Genomic DNA, 20,861 nt, shown 5'->3' on the forward strand with positions numbered 1-20,861 from the left:
GCCCTTGGGAGGCCCCCGGGATCCCTTGGTTCCTGGCCCCCGTCTCCAGCCTCACCGCCAGCGACACCACGTGTCTCTGGCCCCACATCCACGATCATCTCTGATCCCACATCTCTCCTGCTTCCCTCTTCCAGTTTGAAGACCCCGGAGACCATCCCGGGCCCCCCGGGGGGTAATCCGGGCCACACGCCCTGAGTTAAAGGCTAGCCGATTAGCAGCCTTAATTCCACCTGCGTCCTTTGGTCCCCTTGGCCGTGGGAGGCTAACGTTTTCACGGGCTCCACGGACGTGTTTGGGGAGGGCCTCGTTGTGCCTGCCACACCAGGAGACGTGCCTTGAGGACGCGGCCTCGTGGGAAGGGCCCTTTGTCCCGTGTTGGGAGGAGAGGAAGCCTCTGCTTGTGGATGGAGCAGTGAAGGGGGTCCGTCCTCCCTCCCGGGACCCCGCCTCCCCGCGGTCCGGGCCCCTCCCTTTGGCCCCCGCCACGTCGCACTGCCGTCACCCCACGTACCAACTGTTCCCCAGTCTGCCCGGTGCGGTCGCTCCCCACTGGCCCCACGGGGCTACGTAAATCGAAACGGGTTTGAACGCAACCGGGTTGAAAAGGTGGTGCCTTAGTCGCACTGGCCGCCTTTCGGATGTTTACCACCCGCGTGTGCCTGGTGACCTCCGTACAGGACGGCCAGCACAGAAGGACGACATGTTCGTCGTTGTGGAAAGGTGTGTTGGATGCTGTTCGAGAGAGCAGCCCGAGGGACCTTTCCAAAACACGGATTGCCAGCCAGCCCTTTGCTTCGAATGTCTAACAGCTCCCCCGAGACGTATGCCGGAGCCCTGACCCTGGTCTCTGTGCTCTGCGGGATGTGGCCCGTGCCAGCTTCTCTGACATCGTTTCTTCCTCTGCTTCCCCCACCAACTAGTCTTCAGCCCCGTCGTCTTCTCCCTGTTTCTAGAGTCTGTCAAGCTTGGTCCTACCTCAGGCCCTTTGCATCAGCTGTCCCCCTGCCTGCAGAGTCCTTTCCCTAGATATCCACGTGGATCTACGTGGATCATTCCCTCCCCTTCCTTTTGGTCTGGTCAGATGCCACCTCCTCCAGGTGGCCTGCCCTGATTTCCATGCTGAAGTTGCCCCCGCCAGCCGCTCTCTGTCACTTCACCCTTGATTGCGTTCTTGGTGCTCGGCACTCCCTGAAATCCCTGACTGCGTGTTTTGTTTTATTTACGGTCTGTGTCCTTCACTAGACTGTAAGTGTTCTCGGCAGGGCTCTGTCCTCAGCTTCTAGAACTGTGGCTGGTGTGGAGCATTTGAAGGTACGGGTGTGTGGGTGTATCCTGCACTTAGGACACTGGGGCTCAGGGCTGGGACATGCCCGAGGTCACACGGTTGGTGGGACGAGAAACCACTCCTCACATGACTGGGTCTTGCCTCCTGGGGGCCTGTGGGGGGCCGAAGCCGCATTTCCAGCTGGAGATGGGGATCCGAGAGGGGTGGTTTGCAGCAGGGTTTGTGGGAGGGAAGGACTGTCTGCGGGTTGGACGACGTCCCCAAGCTCAGGCAGAATGGGGTGCTCGGTAGGTGACGGGTTTAGAGCTGGGGGCTGGAAATGCCCTCTGTCGTGGCCTTGTGTGAGCCCCCCTGGCCTTGCCCTCTGTTGAATTCTTCCTTCAGTGGGGTCCGTGGGCATGGCTCCAGAGATCAGCTGTCGTCGGAAGCTGCCTTCCGCCCCGTGTGCCAGCTCGGTTTTCTTCCGGGCTGGCTTTGCTGCCAGGCGGGCTCTCCCCTCGGGCCCCAGGCTCCCCTGCTCCCCTCTGGGCGTCCTGCACAAAGGGGGCCACAGAAGACCTCCTCATCCTGCAAAAGCTCCCAGGGTTCACCCTGATTGGTCCACCTTGGATCCACGGCCAGCTGTGACCCAATCACCGTGGCCAAGGGTTATGCCGATTGGCCAGGCTGTGTCACATGCTCAGCCCCTGATTCCGTGGGTGGGGCCAGCACTCGCCTAGCCTGTGAGGGGCGGGCTGGTTCCAGGGTTGGGGTCTAGGTTGCAGAAAAAAGAGTGGGTGCCCGGCAGGCGCAGACCGTATGTCCATCCGCTCGGGAAGGCTAGGGACGAGGTTGGCACGGTCTCATCTTAGCACATCTGCCCAAACGACCTCAAAAGTGCAAGGGAATTTTAGGGGCATCCGGGTGGCTCAGTGGGCTGAGTGTCCCAGTCTTGATACGGGCTCAGGTCATGATCTCCCAGTTCGTGGGTCGGAGCCCCAGGTGGGGCTCTGTGCTGGCAACGTGGAGCCTGCTTGGAATTCTCTCTCTTCCTCCGCCCCCCCCCCAAATAAATAAATAAACTTAAAAAAAAAGCGCAAGGGAATTAAAACATAGGTATAAATAAGATTTCTCCCTTTTGTGTTGAAATGAACACGTGTACCGAGAGGTCCCCAAGCAACACGTGCAGTTTGAAATTCCACAAAGCGCACGGACCCGTGTAACCGGCACCCAGATCATGACTCTCGGCTCCTCAGACTTCCGTGCTGTGTAAGGTCCTCAGACTTGCTCAGCAGAGCCTCTTAGTCCTAATCTGTGGCGATCCTGGGCTTCCGTCTGGCTGGGGGCACCACAAAGCTGTCAATGGCTGACCACTCATTGCCTGTGCCGTTTGGAAATCAAATAGAAAGGGTCACGTGCATGTGTGCTTGCCAGGAAAAATCAAGCGTGCTTAGCGTCCGAAGCAAGTGATGGCACGTTGGTCTCACCCACTTTAGGTTTCCCCAGGCTTGGACGCACGCGGGGGCTTGTTTGAGATTTGCGACCCTCAAGGGCCTGACGAGGTGACTGCCCCCCTTACTGAGGGTCTCGCTTCTGCCGTCTGTAAACATGGGGTCCTCGTGTTTGCTCTGGTCGTTTCACGGCAGAGATGGGAGAATGGGAAATGAGGTTTTCCGAATTGTGGGATGTTGTCTCTGGGGGTGGGGTGCTCAAGGTAGCTTCGAAGGTCCCAGGAGGTGGCTTTAAGTGACATTGGCCGACGTGGGAGAGAGGCTTCGTGCTTTCCCAGTCCCTTACCCTCCTTCCAGGTACCCCTAGCAGAGTCTCTGTCGGTGCTAAGAGGCCTTTCCAGCGCCCATCTTTTTTTTTTTTTTTAATTTATTATTTTTTTTACATTTATTTATTTTTGAGAGACAGAGCACAAGTCAGGGAGGCGCAGAGAGAGAAGGAGACACAGAATGTGAAGCAGGCTCCAGGCTCTGAGCTGTCCGCACAGAGCCCGACGCTGCGCTCGAACTCACGAACCGTGAGATCATGACCTGAGCCGAAGTCCGACGCTCAACCGACTGAGCCACCCAGGCGCCCCTCGCCCATCTGTCTTTTTAAAAGATTTTTATTTTTTTTATTTTTTAAAAGTTTATTTATTTATATTGAGAGAGAGTACACCAGCAGGGGAGGGGCAGAGAGAGGGGGAGAGAGAATCCCAAGCAGCCTCTGCCCTGTCCGGACGGAGCCCACTTTGGGGCTCAGACTCACGAACCACGAGATCATGACCAGAGCCAAAATCAAGAGTCAGACACGTCACCAACTCAGCCACCCAGGAGCCCCTAAAATTAACCATTTAAAAATGTTCAGTCCAGGGCTGCCTGGGTGACTCAGTCGGTTAAGTGTCCGACTTCGGTTCAGGTCATGACCTCACGTTTCGTGAGTTCGAGCCCCGCATCGGGCTGTCTGCTATCAGCACGGAGATCCTCTGTCTCCCTCTCTCTGCCCGTCCCCACCCCTCTGTCAAATTAATGAACATTTTTAAAAATGTAAAAAAAAAAATGCAGTTCAGTGGCATTTAGCACATTTACAATATTGTGCACCTACCGTCTCTGTCTAGTTCCAGAATGTTCTCATCCTTCCGAAAAGAGACCCATACCCATTACCAGCCACTCTCCATCTCCCCTCCCCCGGCCCCTGGCGAGCTCAGTCTGCATTCTGTCTGTAGGATTTGCCTCTTCTGGATCCTCGTGGGTTTTTGAGAGAGACTCATTCTTTTCCTCGTCAACTCATTGTCCGTCAGGCCCTTTGTACGTTGTCCTGAGCATACGAGGATGCGTTGGTGTTTGCCTTGCTCGATCAGTTGATGGGGAGGTTCAGCCTCATGTTTCTGGGTGTGAATTGCTCTCACGGAGGGGCCCGAGTCAGTCCCTGTTCACACTCGCTGGCTTCCGTCCCTCACACCGGCTGCTGGGAGAGGAGAAACGAAGCAGGTGCGTCTCCTTCCTTCCCATTACGTTAGGGAGACCTGGCCGCAGGCGTGCACCCCTCAGCGTCTCCGATGATTGCCGCGTTGCCTGCAGAATACAGCCTGGGCTGCTTGGCTTGGCGATCGGGATACCCCTTCCCCACCCAAGTCCAGATCTGGCCTCGACTTACCTTTCTCTCCTCAACTCCTGTAATTCTCCTCCACGCCCTGTCTGCTCCATGTGCATTTCCCCACCTCCCCGCCTTTGCTTCTGCCAAACCCTCCCCCTGAAATGTCCTTCCCTGGCCTTCCCTGCCTGGCATATTTTAACCATCCTCCTTTCCTTCCTGTGACCTCCTCACCCACGTCAGCAGCTCCTCCGTTCCCATCCCTGGGACACAGGGCTCGTCTCTTCCCAGTGCCTGGCATCTCTTGGGCACTTGACAGGCATTTACAGGCCGGATGAAGGGATTCTCTCTGTCTAGTTATTGTCGTTTGCATTTTGTCATCATCCGCGGGCTCTGTAGGCAGCGGCTCTGTTTCATCCCGTGAGCCTGGCACGAAAGCAAGCCTTGGACGTGCTGACGCTCTCCCTTGTCTGATGCCCCCCCTTCTCTCCGCCCCTCTGCCTTCTAGATGCACCCTTGTTTCTCTCCCACCCTCACTTCTACAACGCCGACCCGATGCTGGCAGAGGCGGTGCTTGGCCTCCACCCCAACCCAGAGGAACATTCCTTATTCCTGGACGTCCACCCGGTGAGCCCTTGCCTGTCAGCCTGTGGGGGGCGGGATGCCAGCTTCTCCCCCTTCCCTCCCCCCAGGCACAGAGCTATTCTGGTGGTGGGGTAGGGGGGTGATGGGAAGCCTGGCTTTCCTTGGCATTGATAGCTTCTGGAATGTCAAGCTGTCAGAAGTCCCTACTTTGCCCTGACTCCATAGTTCAAGGGATTCATTATTTCGTCACAAGGGAATTGTCTTTCTGAAAGGACCATAAGACAGTAAATCAGTTAGTATTATCAGCATAGGAGTTAGCCAGAAGAGCCCTCTGACTGTGCCAATATGTCATAAAGATGTCTAGGTCCCGACAAGAGCCTGGAATATCTTGTAGATAAGTTGGGTTCTGGGGAATTTGTCCTCTGTGACATTCTGTCTGCAGGTGGGGACCAAGAGAAGAGGGTAGCAGGCCCACAGAGGTGGCCCTCCCGTGGGCCTATCTTTACCTGATTGCCTTATCTCCTAGTATCGCTGTCACTGTAAAAGGTGCCCATTTGGACCTGGCGGCCTTCACTGTTGATTAAAAATCCTGCGGGTTTCTGTCTCCTGCATGGACACTCGTGGCCTTCCGGACAGGCCTTTTTCAAACCTCTTCTGCCTGACACCGTTCCACGTCGTTTCTCTGCGTACCCCTCGGATTTTCGGAGCTCCTGACTCCGTTCACCAGCTCCTGGCACTCCACCTTCTCCCCCTGCCCCGCCCCCCTCTCTTTTCACTAAGAACCCAGGCTGGTTAAGTCAACTGTCTCTCTCTTTTCACTAAGAACCCAGGCTGGTTAAGTCAACCGTGACTACATGTACTTCACCTCCAGCAAATAGTGCTTGCACACTCATTATGGTCCAGACACCAGCCGGATACTTTCACATGCAGTAACGCAGTAAATTTGCACAATTATCTGGGCAGGGAGCACTGCTCCTCCCATTGTACAGATGGGGAAACTGTGGCCCAGGTAGGTCACGTGATACAACTAATAAACGGGATCGTTGGCTCCACAGAGGAAAGATCCATTGTGTTCCGTTCATCGCTTGACTTCTAGCCGTTCGCATAGAGGAACTCAGTAGGTACGGGTTTGATAAGTGGGCATAAGTAAGTGGCAAAGCTGAGTCCAAACACAGGCCTTCTGACGCCCCCACCTCATGTCCTGTGCTAATATCTAGTGAATTTTAATGAGGTTAATTTAATGGTATTCGTTAATTAAATTGGTAGTAATTAATGTTAATATATTATGTGTTCCATTGAAGTTCGTTCTTTCTTGTTAGAAATGTTAAGGCTCGGGGTGTCTGGGTGGCTCAGTCGGTTAAGCATCCGACTTCGGCTCAGGTCACGATCCCACGGTTCGTGAGTTCGAGCCCCGCGTCGGGCCCCGTGCGGACCGCTCGGAGCCCGGAGCCTGCTTTGGATTCTGGGTCTCCCTCTGTCTCCGCCCCTTCCCCGCTCATGTTCTGTCTCTCTCTGTCTCGAAAATAAACATTTAAAAAAATGTAAAAAAAAAAAAAAAGAAAGGAATGCTAAGGCTTTTCCACATCGTCTTAACATTTCGGGGTCTCCGAGACCACCTTCGAGTCTGACGATTTGCTAGCAGGACTCCCAGACTCAGCATATGGTGGAAATCACGGCTGTGATTTGTTGCAGAGAAAGGACACGGAGTACCGTCTCCCAGGGGGGCCGCACAGCACACACTTAATTCCCCCAGCAGTGCGGTGAATCATCCCCCAGGGAAGCCCGTTAGAGACAGCGCCCTGGGTGTTCACCGGGGACTGTTCCCAGCGGCACCCTCTGCCTGGTACCTCCCGAACTTCCAGACTCCCGCGGGGAGACTGATGGTCGGCATAAATCACAGTGTTTGTACAAACAGTCCAGGCACAGTGAGCCCCCCTCATCAGTTAGGGAGTGGGGGGGGGCTCCCGAAATCCAGGTTCCCGGACACCAGCCGCCGACCAGCCCGGCCAGCAGGCCTCTCTGAGGAGGACAGCCTCCGGCCTGCTGCCTCATCACTTTTCCACCCGCGGGTGGACTCCCTCCCAGCCTGCCGGTTCTTGGGTCCAAGCTCTTCTTGGGAGCACGGCCTTTGCGCTGTCCCTCTGGGCCATCGGGGCCCGGAAGGCCTACTTTTCATGGAAGATATTTCCCTTTCCCCCAATGTGCGTGATCGTCACGCAAGCGTTTATGGCCCCGAGTGTGGCTGTTTTCCATCCCTTATTTCGCCCTGCAGTGAGGTGGCGGGAAAGAGCCCCTTTTGCAGATGAAGAACCAGGCCTCAGCTAAGAGGCGACAGTTCTGGCCTCCCGACCTCCAACCTCGGTCCCTTTCCTCTTCGGGAGCCACCTCCCTGAGTTGGGGCCTATGTGTGTGTCGCTTCTCCTGCTGTCTGCTTACCGCTTTAAAAACTCCTCTCTTAGAAGAAAAGGGTAGGTTTCGGCACAGAGGAAGTTTCCGGTCACCACCTCGCGTCGGAAATTACAAATTTCTCGAAAAAAAGAAGGCGGCAGCCATAAAAGTGAACACAAGGATAAAACATTAGGTTTGAGACGGTCAGGGCAAGTTGTGTGATGGAGAGCGGCTTTATTCACATGCAAATCTGTGTTGTTTGGTCTGGAGGAGGGGGGAGGGGTGGGCAACCAGTGGCAAACGTCACTGTGCACTCAGAGAAGCGTCGTGGGCACAAGAGCCTTCGGGGAAGCTTGTGTCCCCCCCCCCCCACCCCCCGAAAGGGCCTGGAGCCAGCGGGGAGGCCCCGGTGCCCCGGCAGTTCAGCCCTGACGCCTGCGCTCTGAGCGGGACCAGGGACGCGGGTTTGGGGGCTTCCCGGGGCGCGAACCCGGGCCCCTCACCGTGCTGTTCCTACAGGTCACCGGGATCCCCATGAACTGCTCTGTGAAACTACAGCTGAGCCTGTACGTCAAGGCCATCAAAGGCATCGGGTGAGTGGGTCCGGGAGGAGGGGCCGCGTGGCTTGTTTGGGGGCCGGGACTTGGGACTGGGGTGGGGGGGGGGGGGGGGACACGTCCCCAGGGACCCCGCACGTGGGGAGGGAGACGCTCCTCCCGGATGTGCCGGCTGGTCCCCGCCCCGGAACCCCCGCTTTTTCTGTCTTAACATCTGTCCCCCAGATTCAGCAGACTCTTCTGTCCAAGCGGTTTCCCACTCAACAGAAAACTGGGGAAAAAAAAAAAATTAAATCCTGGCAAAAGCAAGTCTTTGAAAATGGAAACTCACCCAACAGGCATTTTAAAGTGTGACTCTTCCCTTTGTGGGAGGAATATTTTAAGCCCTGATATTCCTTTCTGTTTCGCTTTATTTCCGTGTCGCATCGTGGCCTTACCGAGATACAATTCACATACCGTTACGCTCACCCTTTTCAAACGTACAACCCGGTGACTGGAGGCAGATCCGTGGAGTCGCGCAGGGCCGTCGCAGTCCGTCACCCCCAAAGATACCCCGTGTCCGTTAGCAGCCGCCCCCCGCCTCCCCCAGCCCCTGGCAGGCCCTGACCTACTTTCCGTGCCTCTGGATTTGCCTGTGCCGGAAACGTCCCATAAATGGAAGCGTAGGAGCCGTGGCCTTTGCCGTCTGGCGTCTCTCACCGGCGTCGGGGCTCATCCGAGGCGTAGCAGGTGTCCGAGCGTCTTCCGTTTTATGGCCGAATCCTGTTCCGTTGGACGCACACGGCGTGTTTTCTCGCTCAGTTGAGGGGCATCTGGGTCTCTGTCGCTTTTGGCCGTCGTGAGTAGCGAACGTGCCCGTATATGTTGCCGGTGGGTGCACACGCTTTCGATTCCCTGGGGCAGACACGTGGGGGCGGATCCCTCGCCGGGCGTCGCGGGAACTCTGCGTTCAGCGTTGGAGTTGCTGTTTTGCACGGCAGCTGCCCGGTCGGCCTTCCCGCCGGCAGCGTGGGAGCCGTCGGGCCCCCACGATCCTCGCCAGCTGCGGTTGGAACGAGGGGGCTGGGCGAGGGGCTGCGCCGGTTTAGTCGTGGTGGTGGGGTCTGGCTTCTGTGTTTTGTTTTGTTTTGTTTCTTTACGCATATTTGGAATAGTTTCATTAAAAAAAGCTTCCCCTACAAAGATTCCTGGGCTGCAGGAATGTGAGCATCTATCTCGCCGGCTTTGTAAAATGCCTTTCAGCTGGAAAGAACATGCTCCTCTCTTAGGCTCCCGCCCTGGCTTTTTATCTGGGTGTTTGGGGGCTGTCCGAGGGTGTGCTAGGTGGTGAAATGGCACAGGGGGTTCACCAGGCGCCTGCCCTCCCCCTGACCCCGGAGCTCCGGCTCTGGGGCCTGCATCACTTCGTGGGGGGGCCAGCAGGTGACTAGGAGAAGCCGGGCAGGCCGGTGGGGATGGGGCCCAGGACCCGCCCCTCCCCAGCACCAGGGGACTCGCGCCGGCTGTGGGCCCCATCGGGTGCATTTTCAAAGGCGTTTCTCAAAATCTGGATTTTAACCAGCACTCTCTTAACTTTCACCTGTGGGAAGTGAATTTGAATCCCCGACAACGTTGCTCAAGTCAGCAGGACCCCCAGGGGCCGCTGGATTCTGCGTGGTGGGGACTCCCGGGCCTCTACCCTGACCTGACCTCTCTGGGCCTCTGGGTGCTGGGTGACACAGCTGTCTGACCCCCCCCCCCCCCACTCCTTCTGGCCTTGAGGGAACCGGTCTAACAGCGGTGCCTCCCGCCAGCCCCGAGGGCCACTGGCCGTGGGAAAAAGCCGGAGACACAGCTGCCCGCACAGAGAGCTGTTTCGCTGCGGCTCGTCCGGGGGACTCTGGCGCCCCATCCTCGCAAGATCCAGACAGCTGGGTTGCGTGCTCTTTGCCCTGAACTTACACCAGTTCCTACAAACTCAAATAAGAAGGGGCCAGCGTGGACTTCCTGTTGTGTTTCTCTAGTGTTTTCTGTGTGTCGCCTCCGCGGCGGGTGCCGTATAAACTCGTTGCCCTGCACGACACTCTGTGTCTCAGGCGGCCCGAGAGAGTTCTGAGAGTGGTGACTGAAGGATTTTGGCCATTCGTGCCGACTCTGGTTCTGTCCCCCTGGTGGGTCCCCTTTCCCCTCCGTCCGGCTGTGCCTTCTTTAAGCAGACCCCAAAACGGTGAAGCTGAAGAATATTTTGGCCCGTTTGTTTGCTGGTAACGAACAACAGCGACGACAGTAACGAGCTTGGAGTGGTTTCTATAGGGTGGGTGTTCTTCTGAGCACTTTTCACGGGGCCGCATTCAGTGCCAGTGCAGTCCCCACTTGGCGGAGGAGACACAGGGAGGGTAGGTCGCGTGCCCAAGGTCACACAGCTAGTCAGTGCTGTGTCGGGGGGACCCCAAGACAGACCACCGTCCGGTTCGATGATTCAGTGGGGGGACACCCAGGACCCCGAACATAGTTGTACTCGTGGCTGTGATTGATTACGGAGGAAGGAGTCAAGCAAAATCAGCGAAGGAAAAGGTGCGTGGGGTGAAGTCTGGGGGAGCCAGGCAGAAGCTTCCAGAACCCTCTCCTGGGACAGTCACATAGGACGCCCTTAATTCCCCCAGCATTGAGTTGTGACAACGCATGCGAAGTGTCTTCTACCAGGGAAGTCCATTAGGCACTCAGCGCCCAGGGTATTTATTGGGGCCTGGTCACGTAGACACCCTCTGGCGTGGACCCAGCCTCCAGACTCTCCAAAGGAAAGCAGGAGGTGCTGGGTGCATTACCATCCCGAATTAGTGTGGGCTTTTGTTTCTAAAAGGCACCGGTGGGCATCAGCCAGGTCGCTGGCAGTCCCCCCGGCCCCCCACCCTGTAGGTGACGTGAGTTTTTAATTCAAAAAGACGTGAGCAGATCGCCGAGTTGCTCCCTGCCAGGAAATACCCCTCTCTCAAGCCGGCACCAATCCAGTCCTTGCAAAATCAAATCCCTGCTGATCTGGACCCTACGATCACATGTCCAAAGCTGCCTGACATAAAAAACATGCTGACAAAACTCACAATGTTTTGGTCTTATTTCCAGACAAACAGGGAAGATCGAGCCAGTAGTCCTGCCGTTGATGTGGTTTGAGGAGGTGAGAGGCTGTCTCACGTTGCCTGCGGGGGAACCGTTGGGCGTGGTGTCTGGGACCCCAGGGAGGGGCCGGTGTGGGCTTTGCAGGAGAGGGGCTGTTTGTGGAGGAGGGGAGGCTGGGCTGGGAGCTGGAAGGGGGGGGGGGGGCTATAAAACCATCTGTTAGAAGCTTCCTGAGGTCCAAGCGCTTTGTATCAATTATCCCACGGAGTTGAAAGGATCACTTGAGGTGAGGAAGACAGAAGCTGCATGAAAATGTGAAGCTCTATCTGGCCCAGGGTGTAATTTTGTAAATGCACTTGACCACTTCTCCGGAGAGGGAGGAAGTTGCTTTTCAGCGTGTCAGCTTTTCTTTTTTTAAAAAAACTTTTTAATGTTTATTTTTGAGAGAGAGAGGACGGGGGGGGGGGGGGGGGGGGGGGGGAGGAGCAGAGAGACAGGGACACAGAATTCGAAGCAAGCGCCAGGGTTTAAGCCCTCGTCGGGTCTCGAACCCACGAACCTTGAGATCGTGCCCAGAGAGCCGAAGTTGGATGCTTAACCAACTGAGCCCCCCAGCCGCCCCCTAGGGTATCAGCTTTTCCCTTGAACTTTCTCTCCTCCCAGCTTTTCAGGGTTCCTTCTGGCCAGCTTGTTTTCTTTCTTTTTTTTTTTTTTTTTTTTTTCAATCTATGAAATTTATTGTCAAATTGGTTTCCATGGCCAGCTTGTTTTCAATCAGGCAGAGCTCACCTCACAGGCTGGGCCGGTTGTGGGAGGCGGAGCTCTGCCTCATGGCCCCGCCCTCCCGGGGAGCCTCAGAGCCCGTCACCTTCAGGGAGTTAGGACAGAGAACTAGAGAATCCGCGGGCAGGTGTCTATGGGCCGGGCCGGAAGTCGCGGCATACTGGGCCCGCCTCCTGTTGGCCGGAACACGATCACGTGGCCCTGTCCGGCTGCAAGGGAGTCTGGGAAATGTAGTCCCGCGTGGGGCCCCGAGGGAACGGAGGCCCCCGCAGGCTCCATCACAAGCTCTGGGAGGGGGGCGGCCGTGAGACGGGTAAGGGGCGGGGGGCCTGGAGGGCGTGGCGTGGCCTCCGTGTCCCGGGGCCTGCCGAGTGCGGCCCAGCCTGTTAGTCTGTTGTTCTCCATCCCCAGAGCGGGGCAATGGAAGGTGAGCCCCTGCAGACCTTCTACACCCAGCTGGTGTTGGTGCCCAGTGTGCTACACTATGCCCAGTACGTCCTCGTCGGGCTGGGCTGCGTCCTGCTGTTCATCCCCATCATCCACCAGATCCGGAGCCAGGTAGGTGGCGGCTGGAGGGAGGCCCGGGCCGAACGGCCCCCTGCTCGCCTGTCGGGGTAAGCGGGACTCGGATGGGCTCGCCCGGCCGTTCCTCCAGTCGCTCCCGCAGACGCCCTCAGCTTGGAGCCCGCCTTGGGCAGCGGTGCCATGTCTCTGCCTGGGGCAGGGGAGCTGCCCTGCGTCTCTGCCTCACTCGCGTCCCGCATTTACCACTTTTTTTCTGCCTGTCCCGGGAGGCCTGGGGACCCTCCCTTGGAGGGGCTTTGGGTGGGCTCTGGTCGTGAGACCTGGTCCTTGAATGGTTTGCTCGTCAAGTCAGCACCTGCTGGGTGCCAGGTTCACGGCCGTGAACGAGACAGACACGGTCCCGCCCTGGGGGCACGTGGCTTCCCTGTTGGGGAGACAGAAGACGACCAAGTAAATAGAAAAGATCACTCCGCCGATGATAAAGGTGGCGGGACACGTGACAGGTTAGCGCTGTCCGCTAGAAATCCGTGAGCCGCATCCGGGATTGGAAATTTAGATTTTTTAGTCGTCCCATCCAATAAAAAATCGATTTAATCCTAGATTTTGTTTAATCCGGATAGGCCCGAAATATGGCCGTATGAACATGCAATCAACATGAAAAATACAAATTTAACTGTATTTTACATTATTTTTTTTTACGTTGTCTTTAAAATCTGCTGTGTGTTTTAACACTTATGGCAGGTCTTGAATCGGACTCACCCCATTTACTTATTTATTTATTTATTTATTTATTTATTTATTTATTTATTTATTTTTAAATGTTTATTTATTTTGAGAGAGAGAGAGCAGGGGAGGGATAGGAGAGGGTGAGAGCGAGAGAGAGAGAGAATCCCAAGTAGGCTCTGTGCCCAGCGCATGGAGCCTGACACGGGGCTCGATCTCTTGACAGTGAGACCGTGATCTGAGCCGATATCAAGATTTGGACACTTAACTGGCTGTGCCACTCGGGCGCCCCTAGACTCACCCCACTTAAAAGACCTAACAGCCCTATGTGGCTACTGGACCAGGGAGCATTGTATTCAAGAGGGCTGGGGACAGCTATAGAGAGCATCCGGAAAGCCTTCCCCGAAGAGGCAGAATTTAGGCTTAGATGTGAATGCTAATGAGGCAGTCAGCACAGAGTCACAGAAGGAGTGCTTCAAGCACAGGAACAGCCAGTGCAAAGGCCCTGAGGCGGGGATGGGCAAGGCGTGTGGGAGGGGCCTTGGGCCCCCGCAGCACCTGCCTTCTTGCTTCAGCTTTGGCAAACAACTCTTCTGTTTTCTCCTCTTTTTGGGGGGTGGCTTGCACGCTTGCTTGCTCGCTGGGGGCAACGATAAACCTTCCCAGGCTCCTAAGATAGGTTTCGGACCCTTAACCCGATGTGCCTTCCAAATTCCCCATCCTTTAGGGGGAAAGGTTGGCCCTGGTGCCAGGGTGCCAAGGCCCCGGAGCTCTCATCGTGCCAGTGCTCTGGTGTTTGAGTCCCTGGTGATCGAGGGGTGTAAGCAGCCTGTTGGGGGCCCAGGGAGACCGGGCTGAGCAGACCTCGTGCTCTAGGGAGCGCAAGGAAACCCCCTATAGTTTTTTGACTGATTTCCGCGAGGAGGGTGGAGGGGACCAGAAGCCAAGGCTCCCAGCCTGTGGATCCCTCCTTGGGTGCTTCCAGCAGTGAAGGTGTCCTGTCACAGCCAGGGGACCCAGTGGACTGGCTAGATCTGTCCTCTCTGTCTCCTAAGTGTCCGTCGGAAGCCAGAGGGGGAAGGAGAATGAGGAAGCACGTGTGAAATCGCTGGCTCAGGCCCCTTCCCTCCAGGCCTCCAGGCCTCACCGCCCTCGGACCCAGTAAGGACGTCTGTTTTCACTGGGGACGCAGTCCCTACAGGTGTCACTGGAGGCCAAATAATGGAAATTTATCCCATTATGTATTTTTTTTTGCGGGGGAACTTAGCAGGCATTAGGCCTTACGTGTTTTTTTTATTTTTTTAATGTTTATTTTCGAAGGAGAGAGAGACAGAGTATGAGCGGGGGAGGGGCAGAGAGAGAGGGAGACAAGGAATCCGAAACAGGCTCCAGGCTCTGAGCTGTCCGCACAGAGCCCGACGCGGGGCTCGAACTCACAGACTCTGAGATCATGACCTGAGTTGAAGTCGGACGCTTAACCGACTGAGCCACCCAGGCGCCCCTAGGCCTTCCGTGGTTTTATGTGATTTGTCCTGATTTTAAGAAAATAATCATCATCACATGCTGGTGAACTCAGCACATTTTAATTGCCGAGAAATTTTTCTTCTCAAGTTGTTCTTTTCAAATAGCCAAGCTGTTTCTGGTCCCTTTAAAACGCCACCTGCTCAGCCCGCGGGTTCTTGGCCAATACGCCCTGTCCACCGTGGCCCGTCTCCCCACCCTGGCTCCCGTCCAAAGCCTGAACGTTCGGGCCGACAGCCCCTGTTCCTGCGTGGCTAGTCTGTCCGACCAGGCGTGTTTCCCGAAGATACCCGCATTTCTGTCTCTGGTGAAGGGCACCCACTCCCCGCCCCCCACCCCCAATCTCAGCCTCTCTGGTCGTTAACGGTTGTTGGACTTAACACCCCGCTCTTTGCTTTTCGGCGATTGAAGAACCTTTTGCGTTTGGCTGCGGAGTCAACTATAAATTAGCTTGGTTATCTTCTAGGAGAAATGCTATTTATTTTGGAGTAGTAGTAAAAAGGGCTCAAAGGATAAGGAGGCCATTCAGGCCTATTCTGAATCCCTGATGACATCAGCACCCAAGGGCTCTGTGCTGCAAGAAGCAAGATTGTAGGTGGGTACCAGGTAACGCCTCGCCCCTCCCCCCCTCCCCTCCCCTCCCCTCCCCTCCCCTCCCCTCCCGTAGCAAATAGAACTCTGGCGGCTTGACCCACTTTGGGCCTCACCCGTTTCTTCAGCCTAAACTTCTCCTGGGGTGTCTGCAGACCGTAAATTCGTACTTGTAGATTTTGCGGGTGGGGAACCCGCCCTTCTGACGTGAGGAGCAGTGCATGGCAGTTTCTTTGGCCCCCGGCGTGGTAGGGGACGGTGGAGGGCGATCGCGTTCCACGGGCTGACGTGGTCGTTGCCCAGGTTGTCTTAGAAACGTAGGGTCCGGGCTCAGGCCACAGGTGCTTCTCAGACCTCTGGTGCAGTGGACTCCTCTGGGAATTTAAGCGGTTGGCTCAAAATTGAGACATTGAGACCCCTGCACATCCTTCTAGAACTCCCCCCCCCCCCGCCCCCCTGCCCTGGAATAGAGTCACACGGATGGAGCCCCGGGATCTGTGTTTTCATGGACCCCCCCCTGCCCCCCACCCCACCCCCACGACAAGGGGATTCTGATGCGGACGATCCAACATTTGAGAAACACGAGTCTCAATACATCTGGGAGAACTGACCGAGAAAGAAAGAACGTAAGCACCAAGTGGGCACCGACTGGGTACCCAGGATTCAGCCCGAGAGGGTAGCTTGGCCAGACGCAGCAAAAACAGACGCACAAACACGCCCCCCGCCCCCACAGGAAACAAGAAGGACGAAGGGGTCCCCGTGAGAGGTGGACGTTCGGTAAACGGTGACTAGGGTTTAGGGTAGGTGTGTCCCATGCCGTCACTGGGACGCACGTGGGTTTTGGACCTCTGATAACAGCTGTCACTTTGGCTTCTCAAAACTGCACCGCCCCCTCGAGCTTCTGGGGCTGCGCGGGCTCGGGTTGAAGTAGGCTTCTTGGGAGCCACGGAAGGAGGGGGAGGCCGCCGCCCTGCTCTTTGGGGCCAGTTGGCTGCCTCCAGTCGGCGTCGTTTGCCAGGGCCGGAGGCGGAAAGAAAATAGAAAATGCGAAGTCGTGAGCGCAGGCCTGTTTGTGTTGACAGGTGCGAGGAGGCGGAGGGAGGGGCAGCTGTGTCCCCGGCTGGGGCCTGAGCACGTCAGGGTGTCCCAGGGCTGGACACCCAGGACACGGGGTGTCCTCCTGAGAACACGGCCCCCGGGCTTGGAGACTAGTCCCCCTTTCCTTCCAGTGTCCCCCCACCCTCTTCCCAATAACACAGAAACAAAACTGGGGTCTCCTCTGTATCTTGCCCCCAGAATCCAGTTTCCAAGTTGTTAGGGAAGTTTCTGACTTAGAGAGATTCTAGTGCCCTGCCTCGCAGAAGGCTGCTCGGCCTCCAGGCCAGATGACGCTGCCTCTGCCCCTGGTGGGGTACTTGGGGAAAGCAGTGCCCTGTAGGCTCTGGTTTGGGGGCCGGGCACCTGGGAAGTGACCATGGTCCTGGAGACCTGGAACCCCGGCATGGTGGCCCCAGCCTGCACGGAGCCTCAGCCTGGGTCCCTGGAGGAGGCCCCCCACCTTGCCTCGTACCTGGGCATGGGAGTGGTCTTGAGGGGCGGCCTTGCCTGGGAGAGAGCAGGACATGGGGCCTCCACTAGCCCGGAGGGGTGTTCTCATGTCGAGAAGGAAGACGGCCACTCTTGGGCAGACCTGGCCAGCTCTAGGGCAGAGGGCTTGGCAAACGGAACACGATAACCCATTTGCCGTGCCTTTGTGCAGTGAACATCTTAGACAACCGTACATGGAAACCCTTCAGGGAAATATTCCTGGACCTGTCCTACCTTCTCAGTGATTTCTCTCCTGTTCTAAGTCTTCATTCCTCAGCTAAATGAAAGTGGAAGGAAATAGGAAGAGGAGGAATGTGGTTCACCTTCTGGTTCCTTGCGGATCTGTTACATGTGTCTTCCTTGGGATGGACCAGGGCCCCTGTCACAGCCTGGGATTAGTTTCCCTTTGTACTTCTGAGCAAGGCTTTCTTAAGTTGTGACTCTTTGGGCCACGTTGCTGAGGTTCTGGGCACCCCTGGGTGTCCCCATGCGGTCTCTCTGTGGTGGAAGGGAGGGGTGCAAGGCTGGTCTCACTCTGGCCTGGCCTCCCCGCCCCTCCCCCTATTCCTGCCCCTGGCTTGAATGTGGCTCAACCCTGGTAGCCTTAGATCCGTCCCAGAGGGAGGGAGAGGGACAGGGGTCCAAGCCTTCCTTGTGTCCTGCCCACCTGGGGGTGGTAGACACGGGAGGGCGGGAAGGGGTTGATTTTCTTCACTGCCTGGAGAAGCAAGCCCTTGGGGTTTGGGAATGAGGCACAAGTGGCCACAGGCCCTCAGGGTGTCCTGGCCACACTGCTGGGCCCCGAGGCCTCTCTCTTCTTCAGGGCTGAGACGGATGATAAGCCTCCTATCAACGTTGCTCTTTTTTTTTTTTTATGTTTATTTATTTTGAGGGAGAGAGAAAGAGACAGACAGAGCACCAGCAGGGGAGGGGCGGAGAGAGAGGGAGACCCAGAATCCGAAGCAGGCTCCAGGCTCCGAGCTGTCAGCACAGAGCCCGATGCCGGGCTCGAACCCATGAACCATGAGATCATGACCTGAGCTGGAGTCGGATGCTTAAGCGACTGGGCCACCCAAGCGCTCCTCAGCATTGCTGTCTTTTTTTTTTTTTTTAATTTTATTAATTTTTTTTTTTTTTTTACCATTTATTATTGAGAGAGCATGAGCAGGGGAGGGGCAGAGGGAGAGGGAGACACAGAGAGACTGACGTGGGGCTCGAACTCGCAAACCGCGAGCTTTGAGCTGAGCTGAAGTCGGACGCTTAACCGACTGAGCCACCGAGGCGCCCCTCAACGTCGCTGTCTTTAACAGATGTGTTGAGAAATCTTTTAAAACCGTAAAAGTAGATAAATTATAGTATGTGATGTTCCCTCTCACCCGGAGTCAACAATATTAACTTTTTGAAAACAATTCCTTTTTTTTTTAAGTTTATTTATTTTGAGAGAGAGGGTGAGCATGAGCAGGGGAGGGGCAGAGGGAGAGAGATTGAGAGAGAGAATCCCAAGTAGGCCCCATGCTGTCAACGCAGAACCTGATTCGGGGCTCGAACTCACGACCGTAGGACCGTGACCTGAGCGGAAATCAAGAGTCAGACGCTTAAGCGGTTGACTGAGCCACGCAGGCGCCCCAACAGCATTGTTAACATTTCGTCCTGGTTGTTCGCCTTTTCCCCCAGAGGCAGCCATTGCCGGGAAATTGGTGCCTGGGCTTTTCCCCTCTAAGTCTGTATACATATATCCACGAACAAGAGACGACTAACAAAGTTGTCCCCCTGCTGTCATGGCACATGGGTCACTCTGCCGCTGGCTTTCCTTTCCTCGGGTTTCTGTTTGTGAAAGCTGTCCGGGCTCAGTGCCGTCCTGTGACTGTATTTTAAAAGTGCGTTTCTTCTGTCGGTGGACATTTAGGTGGTTTCCAGTTTCTGGGTAACAGTATGGCATGTAAGCCCTGGATTCCCGGCCTTGCCCTTCTCACTGTGTTAGGCAAGTCCCTTTGGGCCTCGGTTGTCCCACCTCTGAAATGGGGCGAGGGCAGTGTCCAGTGAGAGAGGGGGGGGGGCCTCGTAACCGCGTTCCGGGGGGGGGGGGGGGGACGCTGTATGTCACTCCGGGCTTTTCTCCTCTCCGGCTTGATAAGTGGGCGCTGCGGAGGGGGACACGGAGGGGGCTGTTTCCGTGCGGGAGGGTGTGGGGGCGGGGCCGGGGGTGTGGGCGGGGCTTGGTGACCCAGCCCCCCCGCTCTCTCTCCACAGGGTCCCAGACCGGGTCCCAGAGACGTCACCAGCCAGCCCAGCGTGGCCACTGAGCCGGACCGGCTCCCCAGCCCCTGCACCCCGCTTCTTCAGGACTCCCTCGGCGGACCGCCCACCAGTCCCAAAGCCTGAGCCCCCCCAGTTGCCACACGCGTGTCCGCGCGCTGCACACCCCCGGCACGTGTCCACACGCGAGTACGCAGGCGTGCGCAGACACACTCAGGGATGGAGCCGCCGCTGAGGAGACTCAGGGCATCGTCATCTGGAACCTTCTGTCCGGGTGACCCACAGTGCCGCGGGCACCGGGTCCCCTCCCCCAACTGAGCCGGGCCCCGGGCTCCTGACGACTCACGCCTCCCCCCCTCCCCCCCCGGGGCCCCCTCCACCAGCCACGACCCAGACGCCCGGTCCCTGCAGGACACGCCTTTCACTACTGTCCCCAGACCCAGCCCGGGAAGGCAGACTTCTCGTGCCAAAGCCCTGCGGGCCTGGGGGGGGGGGGGGGGCGCCCCGAGCTTTGGCCGCGCGCGGGCCCCCCGGGCTGCGGGCCGGGCGGCGTCACGCGGGCCCCAGCAAGCGGCGTGACCGCGACCGGCCTGTCCTGGTTCCGCGGGCCGACCCGGATCTGCCCAGAGTTGCCGCGGGGGCCGCCCGGGGCCCCCTCCTCCCGCCTAAACTGACGTCATCCTGTGTACTGAGCCGGCCGCTCCCGGGTGGGGGTGGCGGGGGGCCCTGCCCCGAGTCGCCCCGCACGAGGGCCCCGGCCCGGTCGGTGTGGGTGTCCCGTCTGGTCCGGGGCAGGCCTCTGCCTCTTTTCTACTGCCAGAGAAATGAGTTTTATCGTCTTTTAAAAGTAATTCACTATTGAAGTAATAAACCTTTTGTAAACGTTAAAGCGGGCGTCGGTGACAGCCTGTTTGTGGGGGAGTGAGGGGCTTCTGGAAAATTCTGGGCTCTTCCTGGTCAATAGCCCCTTCCTGGTAGCTGTTCTCTAGGGGCTGGGCTGCTGCCTGCCTGCCTCTTTCTCTTTCTCCCTTCCTTCCTTCCTTCCTTCCTTCCCTCCTCCTTTCCTTTTCTCTTTTCTTTTCTTTTCTTCTTTTTCTTCCTTCCTTTCTTTCCTTTTCTTTTTTCTTCTTTATTTCTTTCTTTCCTTTTTTCTTTTCTTTCATTTTCTCTTTTCCTCTTTCTCTCTCTCCCTTTTTCCCTTCCTTCCCTCCTTCTTTTCTTTTTTCTTTTCTTTTCTTTCTTTTCTTCTTTTTCTTCTTTCCTTCCTTTCTTTCCTTTTCTTTTTTCTTCTTTCTTTCTTTCCTTTTTTCTTTCCTTTCCTTTCATTTTCTCTTTTCCTCTCTCTCTCTCTCCTTTTGTCCCTTCCTTCCTTCCTTCCCTCCTTCTTTCTTTTCTTCTCTTTTTTCTTTCTTTTCTTCTTTTTCTTCCTTCCTTTCTTTCCTTTTCTCTTTTCTGTCTTTCTTTCTTTCTTTCTTTCCTTTTTCCTTTCCTTTCATTTTCTCTTTTCCTCTCTTTCTCTCTCTTCCTTTCTTTCTTCCTTTTCTTTCAATGTTTATTTATGTTTGGTGGGGGGAGTGGAGAGAGAGAACTCCAAGCAGGCTCTGCACTGCCAGCCCAGAGCCCAATGTGGGGCTCGGGCCCCACTAACGGTGACCTCATGACCTGAGCCATAATCAAGACTCGGACGCTTAACCCCCTGAGCCACCCAGGTGCTCCTCTTTTTACTTTTCCATCTGAGAGACAGAGAGACAGAGAGAGAGAGAGAGAGAGAGCAATCGCAAGCAGGGGAGAGGGGCAGAGAAAGAGAGGCTCCATGCTTAACGCAGAGCCCGACTCGGGCTCGATCTCGTGAACTGTGAGATCGTGACCTAAGCCGAAACCAAGGATCGGTTGCCGAACCCACTGAG

General features: G+C 56.4%; 1 protein-coding gene across 6 annotated transcripts in view; it reads left to right on the plus strand.

Annotated features, from left to right (window-relative positions):
• SCARB1 (scavenger receptor class B member 1) overlaps positions 1–20,861 on the plus strand; it is an 81,936-nt gene that overhangs the window by 44,309 nt on the left and 16,766 nt on the right. For 2 of the 6 annotated variants that reach the window (XM_053901923.1, XM_053901924.1), the window contains exons 8-11: positions 4,854–4,972; positions 7,838–7,911; positions 10,975–11,026; positions 12,163–12,309. In XM_053901923.1, the coding sequence (XP_053757898.1) occupies positions 4,854–4,972; positions 7,838–7,911; positions 10,975–11,026; positions 12,163–12,309 (392 nt within the window). Of the gene's footprint in view, positions 1–4,853; positions 4,973–7,837; positions 7,912–8,100; positions 8,464–10,974; positions 11,027–12,162; positions 12,310–14,986; positions 15,116–18,948; positions 19,087–20,861 lie in introns of those variants that run through there. The other 4 variants (XM_019467700.2, XM_053901921.1, XM_053901922.1 and 1 more) reach the window with 4 other exon arrangements.

This window comes from Panthera pardus, unplaced genomic scaffold (assembly GCF_024362965.1).
Source record: "Panthera pardus isolate Hobbes unplaced genomic scaffold, ASM2436296v1 HiC_scaffold_15, whole genome shotgun sequence".
Lineage (NCBI taxonomy): Eukaryota > Metazoa > Chordata > Mammalia > Carnivora > Felidae > Panthera > Panthera pardus.